At 32.1% G+C, this 16,827-nt stretch overlaps 1 protein-coding gene across 1 annotated transcript in view; it reads left to right on the forward strand.

The window, feature by feature from the left end:
* The window catches only part of LOC135126164 (prolow-density lipoprotein receptor-related protein 1), a 136,963-nt gene that overhangs the window by 47,732 nt on the left and 72,404 nt on the right, over nt 1-16,827 (forward strand). The window contains exon 2 of the mRNA XM_064052004.1: nt 14,995-15,642. Coding sequence (XP_063908074.1) covers nt 14,995-15,642 — 648 coding nt within the window. The remainder of the gene's footprint in view (nt 1-14,994; nt 15,643-16,827) is intronic.

Below are 16,827 nucleotides of genomic sequence, written 5' to 3' on the forward strand. Positions count from 1 at the left end.
ATCTCGATCGACTAAAACGGTACGAAGGAAACAACGAAGACGCTTCCGATCGGGACGATCGGATTTGAAGAGGGGGGCAGTGTTACGAAATACACCCTTACGCCGCCCCAGTACGACGCCTATGGCGGTCGAGAGCCTTCTGGACGTACGCACGGCGCTGATGGGTGAATCATCGCTGTTGACGGCCGAGAGGCGGGCGCATAAAGACAGGTCTGGAGCGTCTCGAAGCGGCGTCCAGGGGAGTCTCGAAGCGGAGTCGCGATGGATGTTCGTGAAGGATCTCGATCAGAGACTATGGGTTTAAATGGAGGCGACCGTAGGTAATGGATTCATTCATCCAGTGAAGACAGTCGAGAGCGCCGGAATAATTTCTGTACATATTCGTCGCAATAGATAGTGTTGTAATTCGACCTGAAGAAATAATTTTTTTGAGTTTTACCAACACCCGATTTATTATTCGTCCGTCAATCGTAACAATATCATCCTCGTTCTACTGCAGAGAATGGTTCCCTCATAGTTTTTTGTTGACTTCCAGCAAAAAATCGTTGATGGATACGGCGAATCTCACAATGGGAGTATTTTCTTCATATTAAGTAATTACTTATCAAAGTTTAGTACGGTCGAAAGCAACAAAGTCGCACGAATGTGGTGTTCTAATTGTTTGTGGTTATTTATTTCAAGTTGTTTATTTTCACAAGTGTGTAAAACGTACGAGTATACATGTGTTGTGTGTTTATTTTTTGATCAAAATACAAATTGTATGTGAAATTATTCTTTCCGCGGCGGTGCGGGAGCAAGATTCTGCTTATAATTTTCAGTGCGGTAAGTGGTGTTTTGAGCGCTAGTGCGGTAAACAAACTTAAATTGAGAAACCTGTGAAATTGTACATATTTCATAAGAAATTTTTTGGTTGTCTGTACTTCAGAAATAAGGGAAGTTCTGTGCATATAACAGTAAACGTTTAACAATTAAAAAAAAAAAAAAATCGGGGGGATTCATAATGTCTTTTTTTTAAGATTTTGATTAATCTTGGAGGACCCTAGTGACCTTTTTTTAAGAATGCTAAAGAATTCGGGGGAGGACTAGTGTTTTTTTTTTGGGGTTCTCTATTGTTTTTAATAAAAAGTCTTAGAGGCCTGTAGTGTCTTTTTTTAAAGAATGAAAAGAATTCTTGGTGGTTCCCTGTTTCTTTTTTCAAGAATGATAAAAAATTTTAGGGGTTACTTATGTTTTTTCTCAGAATTGATAAAAAATCTTGGGGGCCCTACTGTCTATTTTTTAATGAAGAGAAGTTTGGTGGTTCCCAGTGCCCTTTTTTAAAGAATGGTAATGAATTTTCTGGTTCTCTAGTGTCTTTTTAAAGAAGAATATCAAATCTTGGGGCCCATTGTGTGTTTTTTTTAAGAACGATAAATATCTTGGTGTTCCCTAGGGTCTCTTAAAAAAATTATAAATCCTAGGAGTCCCTAGTGTCTTGTTTTGAAAGAATGATGAAGAATTTTCGGGTTCCCTAATGTGTTCTTGGGGGTCCCTAATGTCTTTTTTAAAGAAGAATAACAAATCTTGTGTCCCGTTGTGCTTTAAGAATGATAAAGAGTCTTAGGGTTCCGTAGGGTCTCTTAAAAAAAAGATAAAAAATTTTACTAGTCCCTAGTGTCCGTTTTTTAAAGAATGATGAAGAATTTTCGGGTTCCTTAATGTCTGGTTTAAAGAATGAAAAAAAATTCTCATGGATCCGTACTGCATTAAAAAAAAATGATAAAGATTCTTGGGGTTCCCCTAGTGTCTTAATTTAAGAATGATTAAGAATCTTCGGGCGACTTAAAGTTTTCTTTAAAGAATAATAAAACATTATGTCTTTTTCGAAAAAATGATAAAGATTCTTAGGGTCCCCTAAAGTCTTATTTTTTAAGAATAATGAAGAATCTTGGATTTCTCTGTTTTTTTTTTCAAAGAATGGTAAATCGTGGGGGGTGTTTTTTTTCTTGAAGATTGGAAAGGATTCCTGGTGGTTTTCAGTCTCTTTTTCTTTCAAGAATGATAAAGAATCTTGGGGTTCCCTAGGGTCTCTTAAAAAAAAGATAAAAATCTTAGGAATCCCTAGTGGCCTCTTTTTAAAGAATGATGAAGAATTTTCGGCTTCACTAATGTCTTCTTTAAAGAATAAGAAAAATTGTAGGGGATCCGTACTGCCTTTTTTGAAAAAATGATAAAGATTCTGGGGTCCTCTAGTGTCTTTTTTCAAGAATGATAAAAAATCTTAAGAGGTTCCTTGTGTTTTTTTTTGCAAGAATGATAAAATATCTTGGGGCCCTATTGTCTGTTTTTTAATGAAAAGAATCTTGGTGGTTCCCAGTGACCTTTCTTAAAGATTGATAATGAATCTTGGGGTCCGTTGTGTTTTTTTTTTAAAGAATGATAAAGAACCTTGGGATTCCCTAGGGTCTCTTAAAAAAAAAGATAAAAACCTTAGCAATTCCAAGTGTCCTCTTTTTAAAGAATGATGAAGAATTTTCGGCTTCGCTAATGTCTTCTTTAAAGAATAATAAAAATTTTAGGGGATCCGTACTGCCTTTTTTTTGAAAAAAATGATAAAGATTCTTGGGCTCCTCTTGTGTCTTTTTTCAAGAATGATAAAGAACCTTAGGGTTCCCTGAGGTCTCCTAAAAAAAAAAGATAACAATCTTAGGAATCCCTAGTGTCCTCTTTTTAAAGAATGATGAAGAATTTTCGGCTTCACTAATGTCTTCTTTAAAGAATAATAAAAATTTTAGGGGATCCATACTGCCTTTTTTGAAAAAATGATAAAGATTCCTGGGGTCCTCTAGTGTCTTTTTTCAAGAATGATGAAAAATCTTAAAGAGGTTCCTTGTGTTTTTTTTTTTCAAGAATGATAAAGAATCTTGGAGGCCCTTCTGTCTTTTTTTTAATGAAAAGAATCTTGGTGGTTCCCAGTGACCTTTTTTAAAGATTGATAATGAATCTTGGGGTCCATTGTGTTTTTTTTTTTCAAGAATGATAAAGAACCTTGGGGTTCCCTGAGGTCTCCTAGAAAAAAAGATAAAAATCTTAGGAATCCCGAGTGGCCTCTTTTTAAAGAATGATGAAGAATTTTCGGCATCACTAATGTCTTCTTTAAAGAATAATAAAAATTTTAGGGGATCCGTACTGCCTTTTTTGAAAAAATGATAAAGATTCCTGGGCTCCTCTAGTGTCTTTTTTCAAGAATGATAAAGAACCTTGGGGTTCCCTGAGGTCTCCTAAAAAAAAAAGATAACAATCTTAGGAATCCCTAGTGTCCTCTTTTTAAAGAATGATGAAGAATTTTCGGCTTCACTAATGTCTTGTTTAAAGAATAATAAAAATTTTAGGGGATCCGTACTGCCTTTTTTGAAAAAATGATAAAGATTCCTGGGGTACTCTAGTGTCTTTTTTCAAGAATAATAAAAAATCTTAAGAGGTTCCTTGTGTTTTTTTTTTTGCAAGAACGATAAAGAATCTTGGGGCCCTACTGTCTTTTTTTAATGAAAAGAATCTTGGTGGTTCCCAGTGACCTTTTTTAAAGATTGATAATGAATCTTGGGGTCCGTTTTGTATTTTTTTCAAGAATGATAAAGAACCTTAGGGTTCCCTACGGTCTCTTAAAAAAAAGATAAAAATCTTAGAAATCCCAAGTGTCCTCTTTTTAAAGAATGATAAAGAATTTTCGGCTTCACTAATGTCTTCTTTAAAGAAAAATAAAAATTTTAGGGGATCCGTACTGCCTTTTTTGAAAAAATGATAAAGATTCCTGGGGTCCTGTAGTATCTTTTTTTCAAGAATGATAAAAAATTTTAAGAGGTTCCTTGTGTTTTTTTTTGCAAGAATGATAAAGAATCTTGGGGGCCCTACTGTCTTTTTTTTAATGAAAAGAATCTTGGTGGTTCCCAGTGACCTTTTTTAAAGATTAATAATGAATCTTGGGGTCCGTTGTGTTTTTTTTTCAAGAATGATAAAGAACCTTAGGGTTCCCTACGGTCTCTTAAAAAAAAAAAGATAAAAATCTTAGAAATCCCTAGTGTCCTCTTTTTAAAGAATGATGAAGAATTTTCGGCTTCACTAATGTCTTCTTTAAAGAATAACAAAAATTTTAGGGGGTCCGTACTGCCTTTTTTGAAAAAATGATAAAGATTCCTGGGGTCCTCTAGTGTCTTTTTTCAAGAATGATAAAAAGTCTGAAGAGGTTCCTTGTGTTTTTTTTTTAAGATTGATAAAGAATCTTGGAGGCCCTACTGTCTTTTTTTTAATGAAAAGAATCTTGGTGGTTCCCAGTGACCTTTTTTAAAGATTGATAATGAATCTTCGGGTCCGTTGTGTTTTTTTTTTTTTCAAGAATGATAAAGAATCTTGGGGTTCCCTAGGGTCTCTTAAAAAAAAGATAAAAATCTTAGGAATCCCTAGTGTCCTCTTTTTAAAGAATGATGAAGAATTTTCGGCTTCACTAATGTCTTTTTTAAAGAATAATAAAAATTTTAGGGGATCCGTACTGCCTTTTTTAAAAAAATGATAAAGATTCCTGGGGTCCTCTAGTGTCTTTTTTCAAGAATGATAAAAAATTTTAAGAGGTTCCTTGTGTTTTTTTTGCAAGAATGATAAAGAATCTTGGGGGCCCTACTGTCTTTTTTTAATGAAAAGAATCTTGGTGGTTCCCAGTGACCATTTTTAAAGATTGATAATGAATCTTGGGGTCCGTTGTGTTTTTTTTTCAAGAATGATAAAGAACCATGGGGTTCCCTAGGGTGTCTTAAAAAAAAAGATAAAAATCTTAGGAATCCCTAGTGGCCTCTTTTTAAAGAATGATGAAGAATTTTCGGCTTCACTAATGTCTTCTTTAAAGAATAATAAACATTTTAGGGGATCCGTACTGCCTTTTTTGAAAAAATGATAAAGATTCCTAGGGTCCTCTAGTGTCTTTTTTCAAGAATGATAAAAAGTCTTAAGAGGTTCCTTGTGTTTTTTTTTCAAGAATGATAAAGAATCTTGGGGGCCCTACTGTCTTTTTTTTTATTGAAAAAAATCTTGGTGGTTCCCAGTGACCTTTTTGAAGATTGATAATGAATCTTGGGGTCCGTTGTGTTTTTTTTTCAAGAGTGATAAAGAACCTTGGGGATCCCTAGGGTCTCTTAAAAAAAAGATAAATCTTAGGAGTCCCTTGTGTCCTTTTTTGAAAGAATGATGAAGAATTTTCGGGTTTCCTAATGTCTTCTTTAAAGAATAACAAAAATTCTAAGGGGCTTTTTTTTAAAAAAAATGATAGTTTCTTGGGGTCTCTTGGTGTCTTTTTTTTAAAATGATAAAGAATCTTGGGGCTTCTGTTGTCTTTTTTTTACAGATGGTAAAGTATCCTGGGGTTCTCTAGTGTCTTATTTAAAGAGTGACAAAAAAATCGTAGGAGTTCGTAGTGTTCTCTTTTGAACAACGATAAACTATCTTGGGAGTTCCCTAGAGTTTTTTTTTAAGAATGATAAAGATTCTTGAGGTTTGCCGTCTTTTCGGAAACAATGTTAAAAGATCTTGGAGGGCCTAATGTTTTTTTATTGATAAAGAATCTTGGAGGGCCCTAGTGTCTTTTTTTAAGAAAGAAAAAAATCTTGTGGGTCCCTAGTGTTTTTTTAAAGAATGATAATGAATCTTCTGGTTCCCTAGTGTCTTTTTTTAAGAAGAGTAACAAATCTTGGGACCAGTTTTGTTTTTTTTTTAAGGAATGATAAAGAATCCTGGAGTTCCCTAGGATCTCTTAAAAAAAAGATAACAAATCTGAGGAGTCCCTAGTGTCTTCTTTAAAGAATAATAAAACTTGTAGAAGGTCTGTACTGCCTTTTTTGAAAAAATGATAAAGATTCTTGGGGTCCCCTAGTGTCTTTTTTTTTTAAGAAAGATAAAGAATCTTGGGGCTTTCTATTGTGTGTTTTACAGAATGGTAAAGAATCCTGAGTTTCTCTGGCGTCTTTTTTAAAGAATGGCAAAAAATCGTAAGAGTCTTTAAGAATGATAATCTTCGGGTACCTTCGAGTTTTCTTTAAAAAATAATAAAGAATCTTGGGGGTCCGTAGTGTCTTTTTTGAAAGAATGATAAAGATTCTTGGGGTTCCCTAAAGTCTTATTTTTTAAGAATGATGAAGAATTTTGGGGGCCCGAGTGTCTTTTTTAAGGATAATGAAGAATCTTGGGGCTTCCTAGTATGTTTTTTTAAAGAATGAAAAAAAAAATCTTGGGAGAGTCCCTAATGTTTTTCTAAGAATTATAAAGAATTTTGGAATTCTCGAGTGTTTTTTTTAATGAAAAGAAATTTTGGCGGTTTTCAGTATCTTTTAAAGAATGATAAAAAATTTGGGGGGAGGAGTTCCGTGTGTTTCTTTTTCCCAAGAATGATAGTCTTTTTTGAAAGAATGATAAAAAATCTTAGGGGTCCCTAGTGTCTTTTTTTTTTAAAGATAATGAAGAATTTTCGGGTTCCCTAATGTTTTCTTTACAGAATAACAAAAATTCCAGGGGGTCCCTACTGCTTTTTTTTTTGAAAAAAAAAAAATGATAAAGATTCTTGGAGTCCCCTAGTGTCTTTTTCTAAGAATGATAAAGAATATTGGGGCATTTTATTGTCATTTTTTAGGAGTGACAAAAAATCGTAAGGAGTCCCCTAGTGTTTTTTTAAGAATGATAATCTTCAGGTACCTTACAGTTTTCTTTAAAAAACATTAAAGAATTTTGGGGGTGTTTTTTTTTTTTTGAAAGAATGATAAAGATTCTTGAGGTCCTCTAGTTTTATTTTTTAAGAATGATGAAGAGTCTTGGTGTTTCCTAACAGTTTTGTTAAAGAATGATAAAGAATTTTGGGGGATCCGAGTTTCTTTTTTTAAAGATAATAAAGAATCTTGGAGGGCCCTTGTATCTTTCTTTAAAGAATGATAAACAATCTTAGGAGTTCCTGATGTCTCTCTTTTTAAAGAATTAGAATCTTGGGATTCTCTAGTGTACTTTTTTAAAAAATGAAAAGACATTTTGGTGGTTTTCAGTGTCTTTTAAAGAATGAAAAAAAAATCTGGGAGGGGGGTTTCCGTGTTTCTTTTTTCTCAAGAATGATAAAGAGTCTTGAGAGCCGTACTATCTTTTTTGAAAGAAAGATAAAAAATCTTAGGAATCCCAAGTGTCTTTTTTTTAAAGATGATAATTTTCGGGTCCCCCAAGGTCTTCTTTAAAGAATAATAAAAATTTTAGGGGTCCGTACTGCCTAGTGCTTTTTTTTAATGATAATCTTCGAGTACGTTAGAGTTTTCTTTAAAAGACATTAAAGATTCTTGGGGTCCCCTAAAAGTCTTATTATTTTTAAGAATGATGAAGAATCTTGGTGCTCCTAGCTCTTTTGTTAAAGAATGATAAACAGTCTTAGGAGTTCCTGGTACCTCTCCTTAAAGAATGAGAATCTTTGGGTTCCAGAGCGTCTTTTTTTAAAGAATGAAAAAAAAATCTTGGGGATTTCTAGTGTCTCTTTTTAAAAAATGAAAAGAAATTTTAGTGGTTTTGAGTATCTTTTAAAGAATGAAAAAACAATCTGGGTGGAGGGGTTCCGTGTGTTTCTTTTTTTCAAGAATGATAGTCTTAGGGATACCTAGTGTATTTTTTTTAAAGATGATGAAGAATTCTCGGGTTCCCTAATGTCTTCGTCAAAGAATAATACAAATTCTAGGGGATCTGTATTGCCTTTTTTCAAAAAATGATAAAGATGCTTGGATCCCCTAGTGTCTTTTTTTAAGAATGATAAAGAATCCTGGGTTCTCTAGCGTATTTTTAAAGAGTACAAAAAATCGTAGGAGGAATGATAAGCTTCAAGTATTTTAGAGTTTTCTTTAAAGAAAGGTCCGCAGTGTATTTTTTTAAAGAATGATAAAGATAGATTCTTGGGGTTCCCTAGTCTTATTTTTTAAGGATAATAAAGAATCTTGGAACCTCCTAGTATCTTTTTTAAAGAATGATAAACAATCTTAGGAGTTCGTAGTGTCTTTCTTTTTAAAGAATGAGAATCTTGGGGTTCCATAGCGTATTTTTTTAAAGAATGATAAAAAATGTTAGGGGTTCCTATTATCTTTTTTTTTTTTAGAATAAAAGAGAATCTTGAGGGCTGCTGGTGTTTTTTGTTTTTGAAAGAGTTTAAAAGAGTTTTAATCCCGACGATCCTTGTATTTTGTTTGCGAAAGAGTTTGAAAGAACGTTTCTATTATAGGAACTTACAGAAAAAAATAACATTCGCAATATCAAATTTTGTAATCATTGATCTGAGAACCCGAACTTATTTTATTGTCTGTGCTGCAGAGACGAGGAAATTTCCGTGTAAATAACTTCATACCAACTTTTTATTACATATCAACGATCTCTGCCATCTGTTCACTGACACCAGATAATTAGATAACAACATGCATAAAGACCAAGCCAAATTTTTCCTAATTAGTATTTTTATTTTTCTATTATATTTGCTGTATAACTTTCTATTTGTCCATCATTAATCTGATGAATTCAGTAATCCAATTCTGATTAATGGCTTAAGTAGCTAAGTTCATTAATTTCGCTAGTTGATGATGCTGAATAGTAATTTTAATTGTTACGATGACGCAATCCCATGATGATCGTTATTCCCATCTATAAAAAAAAACGCAAAAAACTAAGCAGCTATCAAGACGATCGACAGCGGCGGCGCAGGATGAAGTTCCCGGGGGCAAACATTTTTTATATCTACACAGTTGTTTCTTTTTTCCGTTCCATTATCTTCGTCAAGCCCTAGCGCCGCCCCTGCCGCAAGCTCGTGCATTATCTTCGTCAAGCCCTAGCGCCGCCCCTGCCGCTCAAATTGATTAAGCCTCACCGCCGTTTTTCATTCGCACGTTTCTCGGGGGCAAAAAACGCCGCCTCTGCTCTCGGCCACTTAATCATCGCATACCGACGCCCAAGACGCCCGGCGTCGTTAGCTGCTTGTTTGTTACGCACGACGGAATTAACCGTCTACATAAAAGAAGGAAGCAATCCGGACCAAAGGAGGTGTTTAATGAAAGTAAACTGGCTTTAATGGGAATGTGCGATCAAATGGAGTGAGTTCAGCTGGATTATCTGACGGGTTCAAGGCCGTACCATGGCAGTGCTCGTTTTCGTACCGACGTCAATGGAACTGTGCAGTAGTTCGCGGATGCACTCCCATTGCCAATAATTAATCAAGACGACGTTCGATGAATAGTAATCGACCACTGACTATTCGAATAATTCATTTACGACTGTTTACATACGATTTCGCTAAAAAGTGTAAATTTTGAGGTGTAGTTCGTTGAACGCGGGTTTGTGTACTCGTTTCCGTCAACACGTGATTCACAAATGTAAAAACAGTTGGCAGGAGGTCGTAAATGAAATCGCGGGAGGTTGATAACTTTCCGTGGAGAAAATGTCGAAATTGTTGTGGTTTAGAGTGGGCTGTAACAAACAGTTGGCATCACTGCTTTCAAAGCGAGTGATGTAAGACATAAAAGGTGGGCTATTTTTTAACCGATAATAACGAAGAACAAATAATTGCATAAAAGAATAAATATTTTTGTCGCCTTGTTTTGAAAATGACAACGTTATTTGTTATAGGCGCCGCTTCGATACATCTTATCGAATGTTAAGATAGCAATTAAAGTCGGTTTACACAAGATAATTTTATTCTGGAATTAACGAACCCATTGTAGAAAATTGTTGTTGATGACGTCAATGTCATAATAATCTACCCCTCATAATACGAACTCGATTTTTCAGGTTGCTGAAACGACGTGAGAGCAACTTTCAGACGTGCTGAACCAATCCTTGACAAGAATACATTTTATGATTCACTTGAAAGCGACCTAAAAATAGAGCATAAATAGCACTTTTCCACCCAGCGGTGGTTCGCGAATTAAATTAATTTAATTCGTGTAAATTATATTGGACTTTGAACGGTAGTCAGTGTGGTACAGTATTGCTAGGGTTTGTGGTGCGTAAAAAGCAATTGTTACTGATTGATCAAATATTGCGTACGAAGGAATGTGCTTGTGACTGAATGCCGTTTTGGAGACCGAGGCGAAGCCGAGGTTTTTTAAATATTCCAAAATATTAACTGTTGGAGTGAATCACTGCATGCATGGAGCTGTTTAATTTCCAATCGGCGACAGAATATATAAATATTAATTAATTGCTAACTAGTTCTGGAAATTAATTTGTCGTCACGGTGCATTTAAACAAAGAATTTTGCTAATAATAATGTGTTGATGGCGCTTCTACCGCAAGCGAGTGACGCAAAAATAATCTGAACATAGTACGTAGTAAAAAAGAGGTTTGTTTTTGTTTATTTCGAGGTGAGCGGTAGAATAATTATGGATTTAGATTTTGGGCAAGGTTTTGTCATTTTTGTTTGGAGATCCGGGACAAGAAACTTCGGAATTTAAGAAAAGCTCTGGCGGACTAGAGTTTCAGTTTTTTTCTCACAGGTTTCAAAAATTCAAAATTTTCAAAAAAAAAGTTGTGGTTCTGTTGTGAACTTTTATATTGTTTTTGAGGGACTTAAATTTTCCAAAAGCGTTCATTTTCTCGTTTTCTCTTGCCGATTTTGAAATCTTTAACCAAAACTGCTGTCGATTGGAAATTCGTGAAACATTGTGGTGTTTTCGAATTTTCAAAAAAAGTTTATTATTTGGCACTTTGGATTTTTTTTAATCATTTATCAACGTTTTTTGTCATTTTTCGCGGTAATTTTCGGGAAATTGAGAAATCGGGAAATTGAAAAAATGAAAAATCGAAAAATTTTAAATTGAAAAAACCGAAAATGAAAAAACTGTAAAATTTAAAAATTGCGACGTTGTAAAATTAAAAGATGGAAAAGCAAAACTTTCTCCCTTATTTTGTTTATTTATTGGTTTTTTGTTTCTAGGTGGACACGTATCCGTTGGAAAATAAAGCCTTTATTATTAGTATCAATTTAAAAAATTAACAATTAACTCGGGTAATTAAAAAATCAAAAATTGAAAAATCGTAAAATTGAGAAACTGTGAAATTAAAAAATGGAAAAATTGTAGAATAAAAATCAGAAACTAAAAATTCAAAAATGGAATAATTCAAAAATTGGAAAAACCGAAAATTTCCAAAATTGTAAAACTCAGAAATGGAAAAATTTTAATGGAGAAATGATTAAAAAAAATAATAATAAAAAAAATGGCAATTTAAAAATTTAAGTAAAGTTATAAAATTAGATGATTGAAAGTTTAGAAATCAAAAAATTTTAAAAAACAAGAATATTTAGAAATTTTAGACAAGAAAAATTGCAAAATAAAATTAAAAGGCAATTAAATTAAATAATGCTACATTATTTTTCAGTGCGATTTTAGTGATTTTTAATTGAGATTTTTAATTGATTTTAAAAACCGCGAAATTGAGAAGTGAAAAAATAAGAAATTAAAAATCGAAAAATTGTGAAATTCAAGAATTGAAAAGCCAAAAATTAAAATATCCATACATTTTACAAACGAAAAATTGCAAAATAAAACTCAAAAACTAAAAAATGGAATAATTGAAATTTTGGAAAAAACGAAAAATTATAAAATGGTAAAACTGCAATATCGAAAAAATTTTATCGAAAAGTTGCAAAATTGAAAAACTTAAATCCGAAAATCGAAAAATCGAAAAACTGCAAAGCGGTAAAATTAAAGTGAAAAACCAAAAATCAAAAAAATCAAGAAATTGAAAAATCCTAACATTGAAAATTGCAAAATCAAGAAAAAAAACTGATAAATATAAACAATGAAAACTCGAGTAATTGAAAAGTCGAAACATTGAAAAACTGTAAAATCGAAAAAACTGAAAAATTTAAAAACTGAAAACTCGAGTAATTAAAAAATCAAAAATTGAAAAATTCTAAAATCGAAAAACTAAAATTGAAAAATTTTAAAAACAAGAATTAAAGTATCTACAAATTTCAGAAACGAAATTTGTAGAATAAAAATCAGAAACTAAAAATTCAAAAAATGAAATAATTGAAAAAATGGAAAACCGAAAAATTCCAAAATATGTAAAACTGAGAAATCCAAAAATTTTAATGGAGAAGTAGCAAAATTGATTAAAAAAAAAAAAGAACAAAAATAAAAAAAAATGGAAATTTAAAAAATTGTATTTTTCAGTGCGATTTTAGCAATTTTTTAATTGAGAAATTCCAAAATTGAAAAACTAAAAACCAAGAAATTGAAAACCTCTGAAATTCCAAAATTGAAAAACCAAAAATCAAAATACCTATAAATTTTAGAAACGAAAAATTGCAAAATAAAACTCAAAAACTAAAAACTAGAAAATGGAATAATTGAAATTTTGGAAAAAACGAAAAATTATAAAATTGTAAACCTGAAAAATCGAGAAATTTTAATCGAAAAGTTGCAAAATTGAAAAACTTGAAATCCGAAAATTGAAAAAACGAAAATTTAAAATAAATTAAATCTGAAAACTATAAAATTGAAAAATCGAAAAATTGCAAAGCGGTAAAATGAAAGTGAAAAACCAAAAATCAAAAAAATCAAGAAATTGAAAAATCGAAATATTGAAAAATTGTAAAATCGAAAAACTGTAAAATTGAAAAACTGAAAAATTTTAAAAAACAAGAATTAAAATATCTACAAATTTTAGAAACGAAAAATTGTAGAATTAAAAATCAGAGTCAAAATAAAAAAAAGGAATAATTGAAAAATTGGAAAAACCGCAAAATTCCAAAGTTTGTAAAACTGAGAAATCCAAAAATTTTAATGGAGAAGTTGCAAATTTGATTAAAAAAAAACAAAAATAAAAAAATGGAAATATCAGAAACTAAAAACGCAAAAAATGGAATAATTGAAAAATTGGAAAAACCGAAAAATTCCAAAATTTGTAAAACCGACAAATCGAAAAATTTTAATGGAGAAGTTGCAAAATTTATTAAAAAAAAAACAAAAATAAAAAATTGGAAATTTAAAAAATTGTAAACGCAACATTATTTTTCAGTGCGATTTCAGTAATTTTTAATTGAGAAATTCCAAAATTGAAAAACTAAAAACCAAGAAATTTAAAAGTAAAAAATTAAGAAACTAAACACTGAAACACTGAAAAATTGTAAAATTGAAAAACTCTGAAATTCAAAATTGAAAAACCAAAAATTAAACTAGAAACGAAAAATTGAAAAATAAAACTCAAAAACTAAAAACTAGAAAATGGAATAATTGAAATTTTGGAAAAAAACGAAATATAAAATTGTAAAACTGAAAAACCGAATATTTAAAGAAAAATTAAATTTGAAAACTATAAAATTGAAAAATCGATAAATTGCAAAGCGGTAAAATTAAATACTCAAAAATTTTAAAAAACGAGACTTAAAATATCTAACGATGTTAGTAATTTTTACTCCAGATATTGAAAAATTCTAAAATCGAAAAACTCTGAAAATGAAAAATTGAAAAAACTAAAAACTGCAAGCTCGAAAAATTGGAAAAAAACAAAAACTATAAAACAGTAAAACAGAGAAATTTAAAATTATAATTGAAAAGTTGCAAAATTGACAAACCAAAAATCGAAAATTTGAAAAATAAAAAAATGAGGATTTGAAATGTAGAAATATTGAAAAATTGTAAAAACTGAAAAATCTAAAAATTGAAAACTCGAGTGATTGAAAAATCGTAAAATGGAAAAAACCTGAAAGATCTAAAAACTGAAAACACGAGTAATAGAAAAATCAAAAATTAAAAAACTGAAAAATCAAAAAATTTTAATCGATAAGTTCCAAAATTGAAAAACTTAAAATCGGAAAACTGAAAAAATGAAAAATAAAAAAAATCTGAAAAATCGAATAAGTGCAAAGCTGTAAAATTAAATAACGGAAAATTTTTAAATCGAAAAATTAAAAAAAAGTAGGACTTAAAATATCTGAAAATTATAGAACCGAGAAACTAAAAATTAAAAAATTGAGAAATTGAAAAAGCGAAATAATGAAAAATTGTAAAATCGAAAAACTGTGAAAATGAAAAATTGAAAAAACCAAAAAACTAAAAACTCGAAGAAACTAAAAATTATAAAATTGTAAAACAGAGAAATCTAAAATGATGGTTGAAAACTTGCAAAATTGAAAAACTGAAGATCGAAAATTTGAAAAATAAAAAATCGAGGAATTGAAAAATTGCAAAAACTGAAACGTCGACTAACTGAAAAATCAAAAATTGAAAAATCGGAATATTAAAAATTGCAAAATCAAAACAACTGAACATGTAAACATTGAAAACTTATAACATTGAATAATTATAAAATCGAAAAAATTGAAAGATCTAAAAATTGAAAACTCGAGTAATAGAAAAATTAAAAATTGAAAAATCGGAAAATTGAAAAAATGAAAAAAATTCTGAAAACTATAAATTGGAAAATCGAAAAATTGCAAAGTTGTAAAATTAAATGGTCGAAAATTTTGAAATAAAAAAATTAAAAAAAACGACTTAAAATATCTGCAAAAACAAAAACTGAGAAACTAAAAAACTGTAAAAATTCGAAAAATTGTAAAAATTCGAAATATTGGAAAAAACGAAAAGTTACAAAATATTGTAAAACAGAGAAATCTCAAATTATGGTTGAAAAGTTTCCAAAATTGAAACTAAAAATCGAAAAATTGAAAAAACAATTAAAAATTATTTTTCAGGGCTTTCCATTCAAAAAGTGTGTTTTTTGTTTCCTTTTTCTTCATCACACCTATGAGTCATTAGGGACTTAAGATCTACGGAAAATTCGTTGTCGAATCCTGAATATTAAATTTTTTAGCCCATTACCTCTTTCAAAAATTTCAAAACTTTTTATCATAATATTCAGAAACTTCCGATAAATTCCTTATTAACCACCTTAGTACTCAAAATCCGATATAGTTACAATTTACAGTTAAAAAAATCTTAGTATCTCATTTTCCCTTTCTTCCAGCGCCAGCGGTGACCTGCTCCAGCGACCAATTCCAGTGCAACAACGGCCAATGCATCCCGTCCAACGGGCTCTGTGACGGCCGCCCCGACTGCAAGGACTCCAGCGACGAACCCCTCGAGTGCCCCCAAAACCACAAATGCCGGCAGGGACAATTCCAGTGCGCCCTCACGAAAAAGTGCATACCGTCCGGCTGGGTATGCGACGAGGAGCAGGACTGCGGCACCTCCCCCGACCTGGGGCCGGACATGTCCGACGAGCACCCCACCATGTGCCCCAAGGAGGTCAGGTGTATGTGGAACGAGGCGGTCTGCGCCGACGGCTTCCACTGCGTCCATCTGACGAAGTTCTGCGACGACCACGGCGACTGTCCCGACAACAGCGACGAGTGGGACTTCTGCAGGAACGCCACCGACCGGTCCGAGTCCTGCGACTGGCTGCAGTGCAGCTACGGCTGCAGGCCCACGAACGAGGGACCCAGGTGCTTCTGTCCCGACGGGCAGCGCCCCGACAAGAACAAGTGCGTCGACGCCGACGAGTGCGAGCTCGACGACTCCTGCGCCCAGGTGTGCACCAACACGGTGGGCTCCTTCAAGTGCTCGTGCGTGCAGGGGTACGAGAAGAACGGCACGGGGTGCGTGGCGATCAACGGTGAGTAAAACCGGGTTTGAATTTAATCGTAGATGGATGTAAAAATGGCGGCCAAATTTTTGAGTCGGGTGTTTTTTTTAACACGATTAAACCAAAATCTCCTAGTTTACTGTTATTCAAAATTTCATTAAAAAATAAAAAAAATTAAAGATAGAGAACTTGAAAAATTGAAAATGTAAACTTAAAATCAATATATCATTAAAGTGATAATTGCAAATTTAAAAAAATCGACAAATTGAAAAATCTAAGAATTGGAAGATTGTAAAATTGTAAAAATAAATCAAAGAAATTGCGAAAAATTAAAAATCCAAAAATGGAAACAAAACCAATAGAGAAACTCAAAAATCGCAAAATTGAGAAAATCAAACTAAAAAATGAAATTATTAAAAACGAAAAATTGAAAAATGTCACAAGTGAAAAATTTAAAAATCGTAAAATTTTCATGGTTTTCGTCCGTTTTCGTACTTTTTTTTATCCTTTTCGTCCTTTTGCGTCCTTTTTCGTCCTAGTTCGGTCTTTTCGAGCTTTTCGTCCTGTTTCGTCTTTTTTCGTCCTTTTTCGTCTTTTTCGTCCTTCTTCCTTTTTCATCCTTTTTCGTCCTCTTCGTCATTTTTCGTCCTTTACGTAATTTTTCATCCTATTCGTCCTTTTAGTCCTTTTACATCCTTTTTCGTCCTTTTCGTAATTTTTCATCCTTTTCGTCCTGTTCATAATTTTTCATCCTTTTCGTCCTTTTTATAAATTTTCATCCTTTTCGTCTGTTTTCGTCCTTTTCGTGCTTTTTCGTCTTTTTGCGTCCTTTTCATCCTTCTTCGTCCTCTTCGTCATTTTTCGTCTTATTAGTAATTTTTTATCCTTTGCGTCCTTTTTCATCCTTTTCGACCTTTTCGCCCTTTTTCGTCCTTTTCATCCTCTACGTAATTTTTCATCCTATTTGTTGTTTTCGACCTTTTCGTCCTCTTTCATCTTTTTTGTCCATTTTCATCCTTTTTAGTCCTCTTCGTCCTTTTTCGTCCGTTTCGCCCTTTTTTGTCTTTTCGTCCTGTTTCGTCCTTTTTGTAATTTTTCATTCCTTTTTCGTCTTCTTCGTCCTTTTCGTAATTTTTCATCCTATTCGTCCTTTTCGTCCTTTTTCGTTCTTTTCGACCTTTCCGTCCTTTTTTGTCTTATGGTCCTTTTCGACCT

Source organism: Zophobas morio, unplaced genomic scaffold (assembly GCF_036711695.1).
Source record: "Zophobas morio isolate AGI-343-1 ecotype UQ-CSIRO unplaced genomic scaffold, CSIRO_AGI_Zmor_V1 ptg000010l, whole genome shotgun sequence".
NCBI lineage: Eukaryota > Metazoa > Arthropoda > Insecta > Coleoptera > Tenebrionidae > Zophobas > Zophobas morio.